Here is a 22609-nt window from a genome sequence, read left to right on the forward strand (position 1 = left end):
AGAATATTTTTGTTACAGTCGAGTTGGATTCATGAAAATGAGAACAAATCAGTTCAGTTGGATTCATAAAATTTTATGAGCTTCCTCGTAACGAGGGTTCTTGTGCAAAGTCTGCGAACAATATTGAATAAATTGAAAAAACAGAATAAAACTTGAATATCTAAAAATATGAATATGGATCATTGTAATGGAAAAAAGAACACGATATTTGTCAATTGAGCCTTAAAAGATCCGGAAGGAAACTAATTAATGCAGAATCTTCAAAAGTTTTACGTACAAGAATAAAAAAAAGAATATATATATTTTTTTCAAAAAGCGTGTAGCGTCCATTCATCAGGGTTGGGATCTTCTTCTAAGTTATAGTGCCTCCTAATATCTCCTAATACATCTCCACCTTTCATTGCATATTATCTCATCGTATTTTGTGCTTATGCATCACGCGTCCGAGAAATACACTAACCAGGTACGTCCCAGTTTTTACCCAATTGCAGGCGGTTGTATTTGCAAATGTTTGGATCTCATCGGAGTTGGTGCTTTGAAGCTCATTTTACATACAAAAGAGATTGTAATTGCAACCTGCGTATAAGTTTTGGTTAAGTCGTTACAATTGTTCTTAAAAATTACGGTGAAATAAATGACAGTAACTGATCCAAAATCCACCCGTAAACGACTCAAGTGACATCCAATTTCCATCAGTTTCATTCTTTTTTAGACCCGGATTCATCATCCGTCTCATTCACAGCTGTGAGCATCGCATGCATCACGCCACGTTGTGATTATCCCCTTGTCCCTCTTCACTTACGAATTAATTAGTGTCACTGATACAACCAAAGTTTGTTAACGTCAAGCCAAAACCCCCACCAAACCCTCCTCCAACTTTCCCGAGTGAGGACGTCTATATATGCACGCACGCATTCCCTATAAGAGAGAACATCAGAGGCGTATATCCTCAGGACTGGTTACCGAGATGTTGGCCGTATTTAGTGGCGACCGGAGCCCGACCCCGAAGGCGAGCTCGTCGAAGCTTGTTGACGCCTTCGCTCAACGCTTTCCGTCGTTGGTGAGCACCAACGTCGGATCTCTGGCGACGATTTTGTACTCCCATGATGCACAAAACTCCTCGCGACAGAGGTACGTGTTTAACCATACACTTTAGAAAGAGAAAAATCGGTGACCGTGAGGGTTAATTAAGTCCTAGATCCTCAATAAGATACGGATCGATCCTCTCCGCTATAAATAAATAAAAAAAACTAAAAATAGCCCCATGAATTGTACTCTTTCCTGTTTTTCACTCAAGAAGACAAATCATAGCTAACCATTAAACAATCAACGAATGAATTAAAACTAGCGGCTTCTCCACTACGTTCTAATTGGATCGGATCATTTCCGTTAGTAAGAAGTAGTGAAAAGATCACTAATCGTTGATTTATTTTGTAGGTAATTGTCATTTGTTATTGACCGTAAATTATAAAAATAGCGTAATTCACAGGAATATGATGAATATTTGACTTGGAATGAATAATGACCACCCACTACATAAATCAACGGCTACAGTTAACATAGTGGTCCTCTCCACTAATTATTTTGAAAGTAGAGATGATCCAAATCCGTCCAAGCCCATGAAAAAAAACAATCCATTTTTACTTGTTATGTAATTATTTATGCTTTATTTCATCATAAATTTTGCTCCGCGCGCACAATCATGAATATTGCATCTAAGCATACCGATCCCTCTTCATGCTCGCCAAAATATTGTAGGTCATTTGCGGTGAAGGATGACATATTTTGCGTGTTTGAGGGGACTCTAGAGAACCTTGGTAGCATGAAACAATACTATGGGCTCGCAAAAAATGCAAATGAGGTTGTTCTTATGATTGAAGCCTACAAAGCTCTGAGAGATCGAGCTCCTTATCCTACTAACCGCATGCTCGGCCACCTTGATGGAAGTTTTGCGTTCGTCGTCTTCGACAAGGCCACCTCCAGGGTTTTGGTTGCCTCTGTAAGTTTTAAGCATTAATCTACCAGTTCCTTATCTGCTAAATATATCTGGTGTTTTTTGGTTTGTTACAACTTTAATGGCAATTAATACAAATGCTAATTGCAATTAGATGCGACTAGATTTGCAACTTAAAATCATGTTTGCAGTTCAAAAAGGCATCGTTATAATTGGAGGGGTCGACTTTCATGATCGTAACTAGCTGCAACTGTATTTATTAGTTGTAATGAAACAAACATTGCACTTGCAGTAAACCAAAACAATCCATAAGCACTACACATCGATCCTTGGATCAATACAAAACATGAGTATTATTTTAATGTGTATTGATTCAAGAATCTGTATCATGCTTAATTTGTGCACTGATTATCCAGTGTACGTGTACCAATATGATAGCTCACATATTGTTGCCATTAATGGAGTGACTAATTTCTCATTTTGATGAGTTTGCTCATATATGTTAGGATCAAGATGGCAAGGTTCCCTTGTACATGGGGATCACGGCTGATGGATGTCTTGCTTTCTGTGATGATGCTGAGATACTTAGATCTGCGTGTGGAAAATCTCTTGCAACTTTTCCACCCGGTATTTAATTCAGCTTTATTAAATAACTTTTTGCTATTATTATTTGGATGAAAATGTTGAAGTTTCTCTTGTAGAAATTTATATAGGACTAGGAATAGGGAATCTTCTACCAAGTTTTGAACATGATTTTATGTTCTTTTTTTTAATCAAATGGATTTATCTGTTAAGACTAACGTCGAATACAGGCCGGCTACACTTCACTTGCATTTTGTCCAAAAGAAAAAGAAATATAGAGTAGGAATTATGGTTGAGAGTGAGAGAATTTCTTGGCTGTATAAGTTTTTGATTGCTCATAGGTTAGTCTACAATTATGCCCATAAATTCTCACCCAATTTGTTTTATTTTTATTTTATTCTGTTGAAGGGTGCTTCTTCTCAACTTCCAGTGGGCTCACAAGCTACGAACATCCGAAGAACAAGGTCACAGCAATACCAGCAACGGAGGAAGAGATGTGGGGTGCAACCTTCAAGGTAAAAATCTACATGTTAATAACACAAATCGAATTTGAATCCTCTCCATTATAAAAACAAAGGTAAAAGTTCAGTATAGGTCCCAAATATTTTTGCTGAGTTTCATTTGAGTTCTTAAACTTCGATAATCATCAACAAAAATTCCTAATGTTTTCTCCATTGTCATATTAGATCCTTTTTTTATTTCCTTTAATTATTAATGACAAGACGGGACTTTTTTTGTCATTCTCAATTTTATTTGTTGACTGGAACTAAGTGGATTACTTTTCCTCTAAAAGTTTTAAAAATTATAAACAACTACTCAAAAATTTGCAAGAAAAGCCCATTAAAAAGTTACAAACATCTCCCAAAAGTTTTGAAATTTATTAATAGCCCCTTGAATTTTTACAAACAGCCCCCAGGAAAGTTTTTAAAAGTGCAAATAACCCCCTAAAGTTTTTACAAAAAGACCCTTAGAAAACTTACAAATGGCTTTAAAAAGTTCTAACCCACCAACCACCCCCCCAAAAAAAATAAAAATAATAATAAGATAAAATAAAAATAAAAATAATTACAAGCAGCTTTTGGAAGTTTCAAAATTGAAAACTGTCTTTTGAATTATTACAAACATCTCTTAGGATATTTTACAAACAACTATGGAAGTTTCAAAATTTTCAAATAATATCCTGAAAATTTTACATACAATGGCCTAAAAGTTTTGAAAATTACAAATAAAATTTAGGGAGTTATTTATGAAAAAATTAGTAGGCTTTCTGTTAAAAAATTAGGGGCTTGTTTGTGATTCTCTATACTTTGAAACTTTCAGGGGATGTTTGTGACTTTTTTAAGGGTGATCCTGTAAAATTTTAGAGGGTTATTTATAATTTTTCAAACTTTTGGAAGGAAAAGCGGTCCACCCATCATCTAGTTAGTAACATGGGATTGATAAAAAGGTCATGCCACATCATCAATAACTAATAGAAAGTTTCAAAAAAAAAAACAACCAATATGATGATGGAGAAAACATTTAAGATCTTTGTTGATTATTTTTAAAAGTTCAAGGACTCAACGAAATCTAGCTAAAACATTAAAGACTCATACTGAACTTTTGCCTAAAAGAAAAAAATAATGGATTTCACTTTCTCCATCACAACGTCCATTATTCGGCAATATAATTATGATTGGACTGAGTGAAGAATGTGAACAAAGAGAAATCATGAGGATGCACAAGACAAGAGTCACATTTAGAATCAGTCACAAACATGTACCATATAAAATGAATTTTCCACCCGTTGTTGTGCATTTCCATGAACATTTCATTAATAATTAATCATTACGATCTCATCCTTCTTTACAATTTCGTTAAATTTTTTTTTTTCTTTATTCAGATTGAGAGACCTCATGTGAAAGCTACTGATGTTGACTTAGGAAGAGACTGCATCCGCATAATGGGTACCATCTAATCAAAGAAGATATATAGTGTTATTGTACATACATATATATATATATATATATAAAATAAGGGTTTGCATGCAGTATAATAGAGTCTTGGTGTTTGGTGACATGCTAGCTGAGAGAGAGTATTAAGTTTGAAACTAAGTTCTTAATCTCAAGGTTCCTTGTCCTTCACAAGATGTTGATTTGTTTCTACTTTGTTTAAGCTCGACCCATTCTTATTTCTTCCTCATTGTAAGCTTTTATTTGGTGTCTTTCTCTTGGTCTGTCCCCTTGTTTTTATTTGTGACAAATGTGAGACAAAAACTGAAATTTATCGACAATTATACTGTTTAAAAATGCCTAATTCCCATAATAATGAAAGCCTAATTCCCATTATAAATATATAGAATTACCTCTAGAGAAGGTCCAAAAACTGAAATTTATCGACAACGAAGATCAACTGATATTTTTAGAGATGAGAATACACGTGGATAAAGAATAACGAAAGCCCCACCTTTTGTTAAAATAATAATAATTAAACTAAACATACACTCCAACTATACTGTTTAAAATTTCCGATAAATCACTTTATGAAAATGTCTAAACTATTGAACTATAGGCCAATACTTTGTTAGAGAGTTTCTTTTTTCCCCCCCTTTTTTTTCTAGGTAACAGAGTATATTGATTCAAAAATCACCAACTTTATGGTATCCGATGATGCAACCACGGGGATACCATTTTATTTCGTGACATCATCGTCAAGGAACTATAGTCTATAAGAAAGTAGAGGCATTAAAGGGTCCGGCTACATCTTCTAACTAATTAACAAGATGGTAATAAATTAAGACAAGAAACGTTTTATAATACATTTAATTATAGGACTTGTTAGCGCCAATCCGATGTCTCAACTTTAGTTAAATATAAAATTATGCTTACAAATTAATCGCTAAGTAAATGATTATTTTACAAGTAAAAGAAAGGAACATCTTTAGAATGGTGTTTATACAACATCTACTTAGAGCAGACAATAAACTTTTAACAGCATAGAACAGTTTACATGTGTATGTGCGTGAAAAGTATCCAAAATTCAAAATTTATATTTTTCGATTGAAAATTGGCACCATTAGATATGATCTAATTCTTACACATTAAAATCGGTGAATGTTAAAGGCTATTATTTATCAAATTTATTTGGGCCCAAATGATTCAGAAGTATCAATCATAGATATATTTAACTACATATATATTCATTTAACTCTTTTTAAAATGTCGGACTAATTAAATATTTCCTTATGCTCTTTAATTAACTGAATCACACTTAATCAAATGGATGCGATAAGCTGCCTATAAAATCTAGAACGGTTTCGATGTATTCTCTACCACTCTCCAATCTTGATCCATTTGAGAAAGTTCATTAGTGAGGACTAATTAGAGCATTTTATTATTCAAGTAAATTAACATGCACCGAAGCACGCCTCAAAATGATGAAGTATCAAAACAAGAGCTCACAATGAGATTTTTTTTTTTGAAGAAAAACAAGGGATATACCCTGTCATTTGTATTAATCAAAAAAGTAGTTACAAAAAAAGGATATGATGTATATCCAAGGAATTGGAAGATAGAAAAGATAGTTTCTCAGAACTAGTGATATATGACTTTCTTCTTTCAAACATTCATGAAGGTGAAGAGAGGGCCTTGCCGTCATTCACCGTTGACACAGATATAAGAAAGAACCAAAGCCAGCCATATATATAGTAACAAGAAACTAAACTTTCTATAGTCCAATAGCCACAAAATCTCAAGAAAACTACAAAAACTGTTCTTATGTACATATCTCCAAAAAACTGACATTCACAGTCCCATTACATATAAGCTGTTAAGTGATTCTGCTAATCGGGTCTTTCTCCAGTTTAGCTTGAATATTCCGAGCTGCCACTCCATTACCAGAGCCTGTCCAGTCCTTTAAACAAGATATAGAGAAGTTAATAATGGACTTAAAAGAGAACGGAATTTGATCAAAAATGCACTTATTCCTCGAAGTCCATAAACTCCAACAGACAGAAGCAAAAATGGTTCTCCAAAGTGAGCCTTCCATTCCTCTCAGAGTTTCAATCCTATTCATAAGCTCTTCCAAAGTATTAGTCCAATTGAAAGGTAAGAAGTAGTGTAAGAAGTGCTGCCAAACTTTTCTGGATATAGGACAAGAAAAGAACAAATGTTCTCTGGTTTCCAAATCAAGCCCACAAAAAGAACAAAGAGAATCTCCAAGCCAGCCCTTAAGCTGAAGAATCTCTTTAGTATGCACTTTATTTAGAGAGAGAAGCCAGAGAAAAATGCGAACTTTGGAGGGGATAATGGCATTCCAAATGACTTTGTATAAAGGACTCTTAATGCCTCTCCTAACAAGGAAATTGTAAAAAGATTTGACCGAGAACTGTCTGTTAGAGGTGAGAATCCATGTAGGTTGATCACAGCTATTAGAAGCATGAAAGTCTTTGATGAGATTCAGAAGGTCAGTTTTCTCTGCTTGAGCACGAGGAAGAATACTTCTTCTCATCAATAAATGCCACTGCCACTCATTATCAATGTAGAGACCTTGGCTTCTAATAGATGCATTAGAGGACAAGGCTAACTTGTAAGGTTCAGGGAAAAGACTAGCTAAGTTGCTGTATCCAGTCCATTTATCTTCCCAGAATCTTATACTATCTCCAGAGCCAATCAACCATTTTATGTTATGAAAGAAAGCATCCTTTTTAGATAAAACATCATTCCAAAATGATGAGTTAGATGACTTGAAAACTGTGGCCTGCAGATTAGTGCCATTGTGAACATAAAGATGGTGAAGAAAATTGCCAGATGTTGAATTTTTATCCAAACACTTCCATAGCCATTTGGATAGAAGAGAACAATTGAACAAGGAAATATCCTTAACTCCTAGACCTCCCTCATCTTTAGATAAACAAACTTTCTTCCAGTTAACGAGGCATTTGAAGGAATTAGAATCTGTCTTTCCTGTCCATAAGAAGTGTTTCCTGATTTTATCAATGTCTTTAATAAGCCATTTAGGTAGCTTATAAAAAGACATATAGTATAAAGGAACTGAAGTAAGTACTGAATTTAACAGGACCAGTCTCCCTCCGTAAGATAATACATTCTTCTTCCAAGATGCTAATTTCCTATAGAGATTGTCAATCAGAGGCTGCCAGTCTGATTTTGATAACTTGCCATATTTAAGAGGTAACCCAAGATACTTGATAGGAAGTTGAGCAACTTTACAGTCCAGTGCAGATGCTAGAGCATGGGCCTTGCGATGGATATTGCCAAAATATATAAGGGATGATTTAGAATAGTTAATGCTCAGACCAGAAACGTCCTCAAAAATGTAGAGAATTGTTTTAAGAATAGAGATGTCATGTAGGGAACTTTTCACAAAAAGCAGTGTATCATCCGCAAATTGAAGTATCCTCAGAAGATTTAAAGGATGCTTAAGACCAAGAGATGATAACAGGCCCCCCTCAGCATTGTTCATAATCATTTTGTTCAAAACATCTACAGCAATATTGAATAACATTGGGGATAGAGGATCACCTTGCTTAATGCCTCGTTTACAAGGGAAAAACTTGGTGGGAGAACCATTAACAAGAATAGCACAAGAAGAGGATGAAATAATTTGAAGAATCTATGAACACCATCTAGTTCCAAAGCCCCTAGCTCTCAACAAGTCAATGAGAAAAGCCCAGTCTATAGAATCAAAAGCTTTAGCAAAATCAATCTTAAACATAGCAACTTCCTTCTTTTTTTTTTTGAACAAGCATGAATCATTTCATAGCTTGAAGAATAGAATCAAGAGTAGATTTTCCAGCTTGAAAAGCAGATTGTGAAGATGCAACCAAGGATGACATGTGATGTGACAGCCTATTTGCCAAAATTTTAGAGAAAATTTTAAAAATGCAATTGATAAGGCTAATTGGTCTGAAATCTGTCACCTTAGAACAGTCCTTGATTTTGGGGACCAAAGTGATAAAAACTTTATTAACTCTGTAGATATGGGATGGGTTGTCATGAAAGAACTGCATAAGAGCAATAAGATCTGTCTTAATCAAATCCCAAAAAGTTTGATAAAATACCATGGAGAAACCATCAGGTCCTGGAGCTTTATTTGCATTCATACCAAACACAGCACTTTTAATTTCTGCTTCAGAAAATTGATCTTCAAGAGACAACAGATTATTCTCTTGTTCAGGATATAGAGTAGACCAATCAAGTTGCATGTGTTTATTTTTGGTATGCCCAAACAAGTCATGATAATATGTGAAAAAAGCTTTAGAGACATCCTCATCACCAATGAAATCTACGTCTTGATAGGTAACTGAGGATATGAAATTAGCTTTTTTATGGAAGGAGGCTGTTTTATGAAAGAAAGAGTCTTGATAGGTAACTGAGGATATGAAATTAGCTTTTTTATGGAAGGAGGCTGTTTTATGAAAGAAAGATGTATTTGCATCACCCTCTTTTAGCCATTGTACACGAGATCTTTGATGCCAATAAGTTTCCTCTTCCTTAATGATAGATATATAAGAATCATGAAGAGATTGCTTCTCATTAAACTCCGAATCTGAAAGAGGCCTTTGCTCTTCAATCAAATCAAAGGCATTGATTTTTGTTAAGACATTTGACTTTCTAGAAGAAATACATCCAAGGACATTCTTTTTCCACCATTTAAGCCTTTTCTTGAGGAGCTTTAATTTAAAAATGAAGATATCAACAGGATTACCATGAACTTGGAAAGAAAGCCAACATTTAGAAACAAAAGGGATGAAGTCTGTGTTATGGAACCAACTTCTCTCAAAACGAAAAATAGGATTGAAACTCTTCATCCCACCACTATCAAGAATAATAGGGAAATGATCAGATCCAGTTGCAGGTGGAGAGGATTGAATGCACAAAGGAAACTTATTATCCCAATCAGAATTAATAAGAAATCTATCAAGTCTTGCCAAGGAGGGTTTATGCCTTTTATTTGACCAAGTAAAGCATCTACCAGATAAAGGTAAATCAATGAGTGATAAAGAGGAAATGAAGTCCCTAAAAGACTTAATATCCCTAAGAGATCCAACACGACCATTACGTTCATCAGAGGATAAAGTAACATTGAAATCTCCACATAGTATCCACGGACCAGGAAGAATGAAACGAATTCTGTCTAACTCCCACCAACAAACTGCTCTATCCTCTCTGTCAGTAGGAGCATAAACTGATGTGAAAACAAAAGACCAATTTGATGGTTTATGATGAAGATGAACTGAAACGGAGAAGATCCCTACATAAGACTGAACTAAGGAGAAGGCATCAGACCATCCTACTAAAACTCCTCCTCTAGATTCTGTGGAATTAAGGTGACACCATTGAGAAAGTCTCCTGCCTCCAATAGATTGTAGTTTTTTAGGAGAAGGATCACAAAGTTTACTTTCTTGAAAACCAGCAACATCAATATAATGACTATGGAGATAATCCTTAACCATCCGCCTTTTAATCGGGCCATTGAGACCCCGAACATTCCAAGAAATAAATTTCATGAAGAAGGAAAATATAAACCAAACCAACAACTGACCCAAAAAACAGGCAATCATCATTTAGCCTCTATATTCCTCTCTACTTCTTTGGATTGAATAATACTCATAGATTTCTCCGAAAGAATGACACCACAATTACCAGCAATAAGATCAAGATCATTCTTATCAAGTGAATTAATACACAGATCTTAAATGTTGCGCCAGAATTGGATAGCAAAAGATTTAAGGTTAATAAAATTATTTTAAGAGTTTTCGCATGATTATCTTTAGTGATGAAAAAGGATATGGATATATTCACGGCATTCGCACCCAATGATTTTCTTATCCCGTGGGGTACTACCACATAACTATATATAGCCATGAACTTTTTTAAAATTTTTATTTTATAGGATATATATGAATACAAAATGTAGATACAAATAAAGAGTAAACGGATCGACCCTCCCCGACTTTAGTTAGTTTATGTGAAGTTAATGTAACAATGGACCATTTCAATTCTCAAATTATCACGTACTAGGATTATAGCTAACACTAATTTGTGTCACGTCAATGGTATACGTACATATTTTCTATCGTATTTTTTTTTTAATTTTGGGCGGACATGAATATGAGTTCTTTTTGGCCCTACAATGTACATATACTTACGTCTATATTTGTCATACGAATATGAGTTCTTTGAGCTTTGACTCGACTTCTCCCTTGGTATACATATGTTAATCCTTAATTATGAGTTTGCGGCTTGATCTCAACACACGTACTTGATCATAATAGCTTATGCAGTAAAATCATGAAATGTTGTGACAACATTCTTCATTTTCTGATAGAAAGATTACAAATATTTCTGAGGTCCTGCAAATATGCTGATCACTCTCAAAAAGGCAGAAGTACAGACTAAACTAAACACGAACAGATAACATCTGGTACTAGCCTACAAGCTTTATTTAATACTAGTAACAAAGTTTTTTTTTTCAACAATTATCTTGGTTAACAAACTCCTTGCTGCCAAAGATCGAACATAACAAAAGAGAAAGCTTAAAAAGACGCAATTACATAAACATGGCATATAAAGTTGCTCAATTTTAGTAAAGGAATTGCTCGACATTTGTTAAATTGATAAATAAATCCGAGAAAAGCCCAAGAAAGAAAAAAGAGAATACTCTTTTATTTTCCCTCTTAGACTAAAAAAAAGAGAATACTAAGAAATAGGGAGCCAAATAACGAGTAAGTGCTCCAACAATACTCCCCAAATGACTCCTTATCTCATGTCCTAGACTAGATATAGGGAGTAAGAGGGGGGAAAGTTGCTCTAACAATGTTTCGTATGTTAAGACTAAATATAGGGAGTCGCTTTGTTATATCCTTGATTTGGGATACCAAATCATATTCCCTATTATTTAGTCTCCAACATAGCGAGCCTGTTGGAGCAACTTTTTCCCCTCCTACTCCCTATATTTAGTCTAGGACATGAGATAGGGAGGCTGTTGGAGATGCTCTTACAACTCAAAATCCCTCCAATCTATGCTATCCAAACTTGGGAAATCGTCTTTGTAATTTCCACAACTCATAAACGAAACATCCTCCAATTTGAGATCATTGAATTCCATATCCTCCACTTCCCTAAACAGCTCCGAGTGCGAGCCCAAACCCATATCCAAATCCAACCCAAAATACAAATCCAAAGTTGGTATTCGCACATCTTTCTCCTCCTCCAACATTCCCGCAAATAATCGCCCATCCTCGTTGCAAACTCCTACCGCATTTTCTGTAATCGGGTCGGGCGCGTGTAAAACAGAAGAGGGAGAATTACGAACGGGTTCATTCTCTCCCGAAGAAATCGCCGGGCTCGATATTTTCACCTCGCGAATGTTCTTTTTCGATAAATTCGACGTCGCGTTCTTTTGCTCCTGGATCCGCTTCGCCGCCTCCTGATAAGCGTTAGAAGCCTCTTCGGCCGTACAAAAGGTACCGAGCCAGACCCGTTCTTTCCTTATCGGGTCTCGGATCTCCGCTGCCCACTTCCCCCACGCGCGCTGTCTTACTCCTTTATATTTATTATTATTGTTATTTCTTTTATAATTAGGAGCGTCCGTAGTTTTGTTTTCTTTTTCCAAAGGGCCATTTTTTGGGATCGTGACCTCCAAGACCGTCCTTTTTCTCCTCGCGTGACGACCATCTTCTTCATCCGAGGAAGAATCGGTCAGGTCAGGATCATCATAGATAACGCGGATTTTTCTTGGACAAATTAATAACGTCGATTTCTCCATGATCTCATGCTTCTCTCTGAATTCCTTTGAAATTGCTGGAGCTGATGAGTTGATCAGTTTGTTTGCCCTTATCCTCAAACTTCTCCTCTGCAAAGGCATTGGCATCTCCTTGATTTCGAGCTAAAGAACCTCTCGAGAAAAATCTTTATGTGTAGAAATCCAGAGTACTTGACTCCAAAGCCGACTCTGCGACGACAGAAATAGGAACAAAATTAAAAAAATAAAAAAAATCGAAGGAAAAAAATTTATGCATTAGACTGAATCCGCTGGGGATAGAAAAATGTGTCCGTACCTTACGGATTTCAGTTGCATGGAGCAACAAAGAGGGGTTGAAGTGAGGGATGAGAACTCAAATTTGCTTTCCGCAGCAGAAGACATAAAACCCTTGCGCAACTTTCTCTTAACACTCCAAAAATGGAGGGAAAATGTACAATATTATAAGGGATCAGAATCCAATCAATAAACCTGCAAAAAAATTTTTTTTTTTTACTACGATAGCATTGTAAAAACTATGTGATCATTTAATTTTAATTATTATGTGCAGAGAGAGATAAAAAAAAAAAAAAGTAAACTGACCTCTTAAATTTCTTCTCCTCTCTAAACTGGAGAGGGTGGGGCATGAGAAAACGAAACTGACGGTGAGAATTTATTATGTTAATTAACTTGGGAGAGAAGTATTAGAAACGTCTTTTTTGAAAATATTTGAGTGGTTTTAGGATAGTAATCGACATAAAAAGATTGTTTTTCCTTGGTTTGTTTTGATATTTGTTCAAGATTTTACGGGTTATATTTAGTAGGGTGATAGAGTCAAATAGGAAAGTAAATAACTAAAACAATTAATTAATTTTAAAAAGGTTATATATTTGATGGAATTGGACCTTTTCCGAGACCCGGTTTTTGTGCTATTTGTTGTTAATATTACTAACTTTTAGGTAGTTTGTTACTCTTCATGGGTTCTGTATACATATAATGAGAGAGAGAGAGAGGGGGGAGAAAAAAAAAAGGAAGGTAGATGATTGGAAATAAAAATTAAAAAGATGAGGCATAGAATCTCTTTCGTGATGCGCGCATGAGATTTTGTGTGATTGGATTATATTTAGTAGCTATAACTTTGATAGTACAAAATCAACATGATGTGCGCGAAACTTGTTTATAGATATGACTTTTAGCAATAAATTTTTAAGTCGAAATTAAAGCCTATACACGTACAGTAACGCTGGCATAGTAGACATAAATGTTAATAATTGACATGTTATACATGTTTTTATCATGTAATTTTTGTAGAAATGTATCAATTTTTTTTTAGGTATATGATATTAAATGTGCACTAAAAAATGTGTACCCTTGCATCGTTGGACTTTGCAGTTCGTGCACCGATCAAATGTCTAACATCTCTTTGATACACGTTTAATGGTGTGGACATGGTCCACTTGATTTTCTCAAATTATGATGTATACTAGATGGTGATGATGTCGATAAAGAAAAAAGTTCGTAAAAAAAATTTCATATAAAATTTTGTAAATAAATTTTTCTTTCCGACAAAAATTTGAAATACCCTGCTTAATTTTAATTGGAGCTGGCATCTATTATATCGAATCCTCTCTATATAATCTATTTGCTCACTCGCACTTCTAAGGAATCTATAAGAAAAGTGATGGTTATGACGCTGATAAGGAGAAAGTTAATTAAAGAAAAAAAAATTCGTGGAAAATGTTGAAGCGAAATTTTTCTTTCCCACAAAGTTTTAAAATATTCTTCTTATTAGTTTTAATTGGAGTTGGCATCTATTATACTAGTAAGAATCCTCTCTATTATCTGTTTGCTCCCTTGTAGTCCTTAGGAATCTGTGAGAAAAGTGGATCCGATATCTAAAATTAAGTTAAAGTCAAAATTCTCAATTAAATTTATATATTTATCCAGGCGAAAAGTTTGTTGAGAAAAATAGAAGGGAATGACTACTGGAAGCGAGTTTCAGAATCAGAAGTTTTCAATTTTTTTCAAGAAATTCGCAGAGAAAGATAAATAGGAACAAGGTTCCAATTAAAATAGTGTGAATGATATAGATTATTCTAAGACTATCAGCAATGGAGTCTTATTAATTGGAAAGAGACACCCACTAGTGTCCTATTTGTTGTCTTATTTGCCACCAAGGATGGAGAGAGACTCCATGTCTCAAATAAATGAGACGGTCTCAAATTCAACATGGCCCATGTTTTTTCTGGAAATCCGCGCGGTGTTTGAAAAAAGCTTTCATCTTTTTTTTTTCTTTTTTTTCTTTCTTCATTCAACATGGGCCCATGCTTTTTCTGGAAATCCGCGCGGTGTTTGAAAAAAGCTTTCATCTTTTTTTTTCTTTTTTTTCTTTCTTCATCTTTCTTCCTCTTTTTAGTAATTTATAGATATAGAGTTTATTTGTAAATATATTTTTTCATAAAAATTATCATTTTTCATAATAAAAAATTATCTACAAATCAATATCCACTTTTCTTATTTATTTTTTAAAAGTTAATTATAAATAAAACATTATTGGGGTAGATATGTTGGTGATTTGGAATATTTAGAAGTGATAGTGGGGTCCAAATTAGACATGAATAAAACACCATTGGAAATGGTGAATGTTTGTGGGGTGATCTTGATTATGTGGAAGAGAGAGAATATTATGTGGTATGTTGGGAATGACAATTAAATAGGACACCATTGGAGATAGTCTAATATATGAGACTGTTTCAATAGAATCTATACTTGAAAATAGGCCACGTGATAGCTTTTCGTTACCTCGAATCCAAAATCAAGGAATTTGACAAGCTTGGAATAGAGTGCTGCTACGGGGACCCAAAATATAGGACCAATGGAGGGGACAGGTGAGGTGTCCCCTCCCTATTGCATAATGAGTTGGCATAAGCCAACTCATTATGCAATAGGGAGGGGACACCTCACCAGTCCCCTCCATTGGTCCTATATTTTGGGTCCTTAAGTCATTTTTCCGACCAATGGAGGGGACTGGTGAGGTGTCCCCTCTCTATTGCATAATGAGTTGGCTTATGCCAACTCATTATGCAATAGGGAGGGGACACCTCACCTGTCCCCTCCATTGGTCCCATATTTTGGGTCCTTAAGTCATTTTCCCTTGGAATAGAGTGCTGCTACGGGGAATCATGTGCAGAATCCCTCAAAGTTTAGGGGCCTTTGTTAAAATAGTTTAATGAGTGTTATCTACAAAATCCCATAAGTTAAGGAGTGTTTTCCGAAATTAAACCCATAATTAAATTTATAATTCTCGTATTTGCTACGAGAGAGTAATCAAATATAAACCTTAAGGTACCGTTTGGCAAAGGGTTAAGGAGGAGGGATTAAAGAGAAGGGTTAACTTAGTTAATCCATTTTGAAGGGTTAAAAAAATTCCAAACCCGTTTGGATACGATAGTTAAGACAATGGGTTAAGTCTTTTGTGTTTGGCAAATGAAGAGGGGTTAAGGAGATTAATCTCATTATATTTTTAAAAAATACCACTTTCGCCCTTATTGAAGATTTATAAATAATTACCTCATCAAAAACTAAAAAATGAGTAGGAACACTGTCAAGAGAACCTCAGACTACCCTGGCACTATTGGTGGCAATGTCTTGTTAAACGTACGTGATATAAAGATTAGAAAATGAAGAAATTATAATTATGATCTCTCAACAAAACATCTCACTGCTTCATGTTTACAAAAGAAAAAAAGAAAAAAAGCTTTCGATCCTGTTATGTACATCGAGATACTCAACCAAAGAGGAAAGGATTGTCAGATATCTTGTATATTACAGCTATGATCAACATTCATTTAAACATAGAAACAATCATATTTGATATATTTAAGCATGTTACAAAGTTATACATACATAAACTTCTCATACATTTTATGATTTTTTTTGTAGGCAGAAAAGTTTATATAGTTTGTGATTGCTCAAGCACCTACACTACATAGTTGAGTAAGTCAGACTTTTGTCTAAATTATGGACTTAAAGCCACCTGAAACCGGTCAAGTCAGAACATAACCTCATCCGATCCACTCAGCCACTAGTAGTAACAAGAAAGGATAAGATCCTTGTTTCCATCACTCATGATCCATGAGACTGGCAGATTACTAAACCACCAACAAGCAAATTCCAAAACAAAAAATTTTAATGCCAATGCCAATGTCACAGCATTCATCATCTCTTGCACGAGATAACCTACATCTAGCAATAAGAATGATATCATCATGAAGCACAAAATAGATTTCTGGACAGAGAAATAATCAAAATTGTCCATTCATTATGTAATTAAACCAATGTAATTATAAGACACAAAGTAACTGGAAAACAGCCCCAATAGCTCGACAACGTGCACAAATTCCAATAAAAAAACCCAACAATAGAGAGCTAAACAAGCTCGAATCATGTGTAACTGGAAAAACAGCCCCAAAGCTCGACAACGAGCACCAATTCGAACCAAAAACGAGAGCTAAACAAGCTCGAATCATATGTGTAACCGGAAAAACAGCCCCAAAGCTCGACAACGAGCACCAATTCGAACCAAAAACGAGAGCTAAACAAGCTCGAATCATATGTGTAACCGGAAAAACAGCCCCAAAGCTCGACAACGAGCACCAATTCGAACCAAAAACGAGAGCTAAACAAGCTCGAATCATATGTGTAACCGGAAAAACAGCCCCAAAGCTCGACAACGAGCACCAATTCAAACCAAAAAACCTAACATTTTGCCATTGCTCAGTAGTGAAATGACCTCCATTGTTCTTTCCTTTAAGGACCATTTCCTTCAATATTCCCAACAAACAATTATCTTCAATAATAGTCCAGTTTCTGGCTCGATGTCTTGACTACCCACCTTCAGGTTGAGATTGTGATATGAAGTTCTTCTTAGCCATTCTAGATCATTAATGAGAATTTTAAAAGAAGTTAATCATTTTAACAATAAACTAATCAATTATAATATATTAGAACTTCTTAAACAACATGCTATGGTTTGATATTGAGTTGGCAGTCCAAAGAAATACAAACTCAAACTATAAACCCAGTACGAGTAATATTATATGACATATGGACATAATTTAATTTAGCTTGTAAGATTTTTTTTCCCTTGCAATGAAAAGCTACTTTTTAACGAAAATGTATAAGTCAAAAACTAAGACGTTAATTTAGCACATTAGAAGAAAATGACATCCCACACAATGAGCCCCAAACAAAGGGAGGCAATATTCACAAGATCACACGTACCCTATATCTTTATCCCTCTTTGAGTCAAGAACAAGTTCATTGTCAAAGCTCAAAAAAAAAAGTTTTTATTCCTAATCAGACTCATCTTAGCATAACAACAAAGCCAGTAAATTAAAGGGAGGCAGGCTACAATTTTAACCTTTTTCTTAAAAACATATCCAAGTTCCCTCAGTTAAGCCTCTATTGTCAGCACTAATAATGTCTACAATATTAAATGTAAGAAATTGTAATGATCGCAAAAAACATAATTAAATAAGGCACAACAATTTAGTTCATGTTGTCTTTGTCAATGATTGATTGTTTTCACAATTGATATCGATAATTATTTGCCAAAAGGTTAATGCAGCAAACTCTAATACCATTCATCATCACCAAAAATCGCCTGTAGTAAAATCAGTAGTGTTTGTAAACAGGAATTCACATAATCAGTAGTATCTATGAATTTTGAGCTTGTAGTTTAACATTTATGTCACCTGAAACAGACCAAACGCAGCGTGATATGCCTCTTTCTATTAATTGGACAAAAGGCCAAAGTTTTGCATGAAAAATTATTGCAGATATTGCAAAAGTACATAGAGGACTAGTGTTTCATCTTGCAGGTAACAAGTTTGTGTTCATCTGAAGACGTGAACATGATTAATCATGTCTGACGCCTGCATTATTGAAAAAATTTGATGCACAGCACGATTGAATTGCCAAAAAATTGATATCAGCTTAATTTTTCGAGGGAATTGTTTGCGGAAAAAGTTGCTATTTCCATTGTTATCGAATCTATTACAACTTTAGTCGTTACAATAAACTCGAATGAAATAAAAAGTTGATCTTTTTATAAGATCTCCTTACACAATGAAAATAAAAAAAATTTACAACTTTATCAAACAAACGCAGAGATCGTTCATCGGTCCTCTGCTTGCGTGGGATCTTTGCCTGTGCCGGGGTTTATCCGTGGACCACCGTCGATCAGATCTGATTGCTGAAAAATTGGGCAGAGCTTCGTCGATCCGCGAGGAGATCTAGAAACTTGAAGCGCCTATCTCGGATAAAGCGAGATATTTGCTCTTCTTAGTATTATCGCAACGGGATAATACTAAGGATCGGGTACGGGTGATGTAGATCTGACGAAGAAACTCTCTTGCGTTGAAGTGCTCGATCACTCTTCACTCCGGCAGGGCTTCGTCTCTTCTCCAAAATTCCAGATCTGAAAAAATGAGGCCTAAGGCTTGTATTTATAGGCATGAGGGATAACGGAGCGTTTAAAACGGACTACAGGGCCCAAATCCGCGTTGGGACACCCCTGGGGTGTCTCAAAAAATCCGAGACACCCTTGGGGTGTCTTGGAAAATCCGAGACACCCCTGGGGTGTCTCGGAAATTCCGAGACACCCTTGGGGTGTCTCGGAAAATCTGAGACACCCTTGGGGTGTCTCAGAAAATCCAAGACACCCCTGGGGTGTCTCGCATTGACCGAGACGCTCCGTTGAGGTGTATTCGTCCGCTTCCGCTATAAATTCTTCGTCCGAACTCGGATTTTAGTGATTCAAAGTGCGTTGGAAGTCTGACGAAGAGTTCTATCAGCTCCGATGGTTGGATTATCTGTAGGATGAACGAGACACGAAGGGCGTTGTTCCTTTTGTAAACATTGCGGGGCTCTCGATTAGCCCGTGCCTTCGTAGTTCGTCGATTCACTTCAATCGTTCATCGACATCAATCGAACTCTTGTGGATCGGATAGTGACGTTCATCGTCGTTCTTTAACACTGAGCTGTTCGTGGAGACCTATGGACAATTTTCGATGCCTACAGATACCCCCTCCAAAGCGTTCCAGACTCGTTTCTTTTATAGAAGAGGCTGGAATGCTTTGGATGTGATTGATCCAGCCTTCAGTCGGCATAAAGGACCTGTAGTTAGCTTCAACTCTTGGCACCTTCGATTTTCGGTGTATTCGATGCTTTGACGAACAACCAAAGTTCTTCCGGCGCTGCGTTTATCGCCTGGCCGTCGTCGGAGTCTTGAGTCTACAGCTGATGAATTGAGTTTGGCTCGTGTCATTGAGTTGACTTTGAACTACCTCCGTCACGTTGCGTTGACTTAGGGGTTTAGATCACCGTATGTTGACTTTTTGTCGCAACGCGTTGACTGGCGTTGACCTAGGGTTACACGTTGACCGGCGTTGATCCTAGGGTTTCGAGCGTCGAATGTTGACTTTTTGTCGCAATGCTTTGACTGACGTTGACCTAGGGTTACGCGTTGACCGGTGTTGACCTTAGGGTTTTGAGCGTTGAACTTTGACTTTTTGGTCGCAACGCGCTGACTGGCGTTGACCTAGGGTTACGCGTTGACCGGCATTGACCCTAGGGTTTCGAATCGTCGAACGTTGACTTTTGGTCGCAACGCGTTGACTGGCGTTGACCTAGGGTTACGCGTTGACCGGCGTTGATCCTAGGGTTTCGAATCGTCGAACGTTGACTTTTGGTCGCAACGCGTTGACTGGCGTTGACCTAGGGTTACGCGTTGACCGGCGTTGACCCTAGGGTTTCGAATCGTCGAACGTTGACTTTTGGTCGCAACGCGTTGACTGGCGTTGACCTAGGGTTACGCGTTGACCGGCGTTGACCTTAGGGTTTCGAACATCGAGCGTTGACTTTTTAGTCGCAACGCGTTGACCGGCGTTGACCTAGGGTCATGCGTTGACCGGCGTTGACTCTAGGGTTTCGAACGTTGAACGTTGACTTTTTGGTCGTAACGCGTTGACTGGCGTTGTCCTAGGGTTACGCGTTGACCGACGTTGACCTTAGGGTTTTGAACCGCCCGACGTTAACACAGTTTATACTCGTACGTTTACTGGAGTACACACAGTTTAAGCTCTTAAGGTATTGGAGCACGGCGGTCCCAAGTGTCGGGGTTGCAGGACCAACTGTTAAAGCTGATTCATCTACATTTGTGGATCTTATTTTAATGTTGTCACGAGACCAACTCATAAAGTTGATGCGTCAATGACTCGCATATTTATAGGATTTTTGGCAAATCCTCAGCCATCAACGGATTTGATTAGCCTTTACCGACTACCGTTTGAGTCGGGCTAGCATGCGGATTGTTTTAAGTCCGTTCCGCATGTGACGTTATGCTAAAAGAGTTAACTCTTTTAGTGCTACGATATTGAATACGTAGACTTCGTCTTTCTCACGGGAATAGACTACCCGGCAACGCGTGTTAGGCGTTGACTTATCCCTGCTTAGGCTTCGGGATAAAATTCCCCAGACTTAGACTCTGGTGTCTTTTTCAATCGGTAAAAGATTAAACCGCAATGTGTGTTAGACATAGACTTTAGGATTTTTGGCAAACCCCCAGCCTTCAACGGGTTTGATGTGCCTTTACCGATTACCGTTTGAATCGGGCTAGCATGCGGATTGTCTAAATCCGTTCCGCATGTAACGTTGTGCTGAGAGAGCGAATTCTCTGAGACTTTGTGCTATGATTTTAAATACATAGGCTTCGCCTTTGTTACGAGAATAGGCTACCCGGTAACACGCGTTAGGTGTTGATTCATCCCTACTTAGGCTTCGGGATAAAATTCCCCAAGTTTAGACCTTGGTGTCTTTTTCAATCGGTGAAAGACTAAACCGGCGACGTGTGTTAGGCGTCGTCATATCCTTTCTTAGGATTCAGGATGACATTCCCCATGCGTGTAAGGTATGGATTTTGGTGTTATTAATAACAACCTGTCACAATGTTGAATATGTGGGCGGGTGTTCTTTTTAACGGTTAAGAACTAACCGGCAGCGCGGGTTAGACGCAGACTTATCCCTGCTTAGGTTTCAGGATAGGATACCCCAGAATCAAACTCCGGTGTCTTTTTCTACGGAGAAAGACTAAACCGGCAGCGCGTGCTAGGCGCAGACTTATCCCTGCTTAGGATTTGGGATAAAATTCCTCGTGCGTATGACGCACAGACTTTAAAAGTTTGAAAAGTGGTGTCTTCTCTTGGGGCAAAGACGAACCCGATACGGGAGAGGAAGAATTTTATATCCTATCTCCCAAAGCTGAAGAGGAAGAATTTTATATTCTATCTCCAGTTGGAAAGGAAACTCATGGTGGGATCTCCACCCCCAGACTCCGAAAAAGATGAAACTAAGAGTGGGATCTCCAATCCGAGAATCAGAAAGATTCAAACGGCCCTAACTTTTATAGGATTGGTCATTTGAATCAAAAGAATCCCTCATTCATTGAGGAGAACGCCCAAATTCGACCCTAACTTTTATAGGTTTAGTGTAAAAAGAACAAAAGCAGATTTTCGTTTATCGAAAAAGGCATGACTCGGTCTTAGTCCTAATTATCTGTAGGTTTGACTAAGTGAGATTGGGAACAATCCTAACTTTTATAGGTTTGATTGCTCAATTTTTGAAAGTGGACCTCTCGTTCATGGAAGGAATTGAGAGGGGACTTTGGTTGTGGCCCTAACTATAGGAAGGTTTGACCAGGTAGACTATGAGAGTGGGAATACAAACCACAGTGGGTTTAGTGCTTATCACTTTATTTGTAATGATCGGGCTATCCCTAAGAAAATTACATATAGTATTCTTCTGGGAACTTCCCGTTACATGAATCATCCACCCCCAGCTTCTTCACGAAGCTGGATTTATCATTGCATTCGGTTACATGATCGGGTTATCCTTAAGAATATTACATACAACAATTCTTCAGGAACTTCCCATCAACGGTAGGAAATAGTTTAGACTCATATACCAATTAGAGTATCAGGGAGCAGTTTAACCTTTTATACCGGTCGGAGGGTTAAGAAGCAGTTTATACTCTTATACTTGTCGGAGTATTTGTTAGACCCTAGAGGGGGGGTGATTAGGGTCTTATGCTAATCTAATCCGATTAAATGCTAATTAAAATTAATTAACAAGTTATCCTAGCAAGTATGAAATACCACAAGAATTATGAGCTAGGATAAGCAATGTAAACAATGAGATATATCCTATATGATAAAATATATGCAAGGATATATAAACAACACAAGGGTAAACAATCTAAACAAGATAGTGGAT

At 36.8% G+C, this 22609-nt stretch overlaps 2 protein-coding genes across 2 annotated transcripts; one reads left to right on the forward strand and one right to left on the reverse strand.

The window, feature by feature from the left end:
• LOC109840069 lies at positions 968-4493 on the forward strand. Its single transcript, XM_020408571.1, has 5 exons — positions 968-1131; positions 1759-1999; positions 2461-2581; positions 2945-3051; positions 4419-4493. The coding sequence occupies exons 1-5, from the start codon at positions 968-970 to the stop codon at positions 4491-4493; spliced, it is 708 nt and encodes a 235-aa protein (XP_020264160.1).
• LOC109844031 (pathogenesis-related genes transcriptional activator PTI6-like) lies at positions 11074-12953 on the reverse strand. Its single transcript, XM_020413041.1, has 3 exons — positions 12881-12953; positions 12597-12769; positions 11074-12490 (listed from the first exon to the last, which is right to left on the reverse strand). The coding sequence occupies exon 3, from the start codon at positions 12407-12409 to the stop codon at positions 11534-11536; it is 876 nt and encodes a 291-aa protein (XP_020268630.1). The 5' UTR covers positions 12410-12490; positions 12597-12769; positions 12881-12953; the 3' UTR covers positions 11074-11533.

The sequence above is a fragment of the Asparagus officinalis genome, chromosome 1, assembly GCF_001876935.1.
Source record: "Asparagus officinalis chromosome 1, Aspof.V1, whole genome shotgun sequence".
Taxonomy (NCBI): Eukaryota; Viridiplantae; Streptophyta; class Magnoliopsida; order Asparagales; family Asparagaceae; genus Asparagus; species Asparagus officinalis.

Bases quoted from the DNA above. Each gene is read 5' to 3' on its own strand.
- LOC109840069 (XM_020408571.1), top strand. From the start codon at position 968: ATGTTGGCCGTATTTAGTGGCGACCGGAGCCCGACCCCGAAGGCGAGC. The intron at 2,000-2,460 runs GTAAGTTTTAAG...CATATATGTTAG, and splicing joins CCAGGGTTTTGGTTGCCTCT to GATCAAGATGGCAAGGTTCC. The intron at 3,052-4,418 runs GTAAAAATCTAC...TTCTTTATTCAG, and splicing joins TGTGGGGTGCAACCTTCAAG to ATTGAGAGACCTCATGTGAA.
- LOC109844031 (XM_020413041.1), bottom strand. From the start codon at position 12,409: ATGCCAATGCCTTTGCAGAGGAGAAGTTTGAGGATAAGGGCAAACAAA.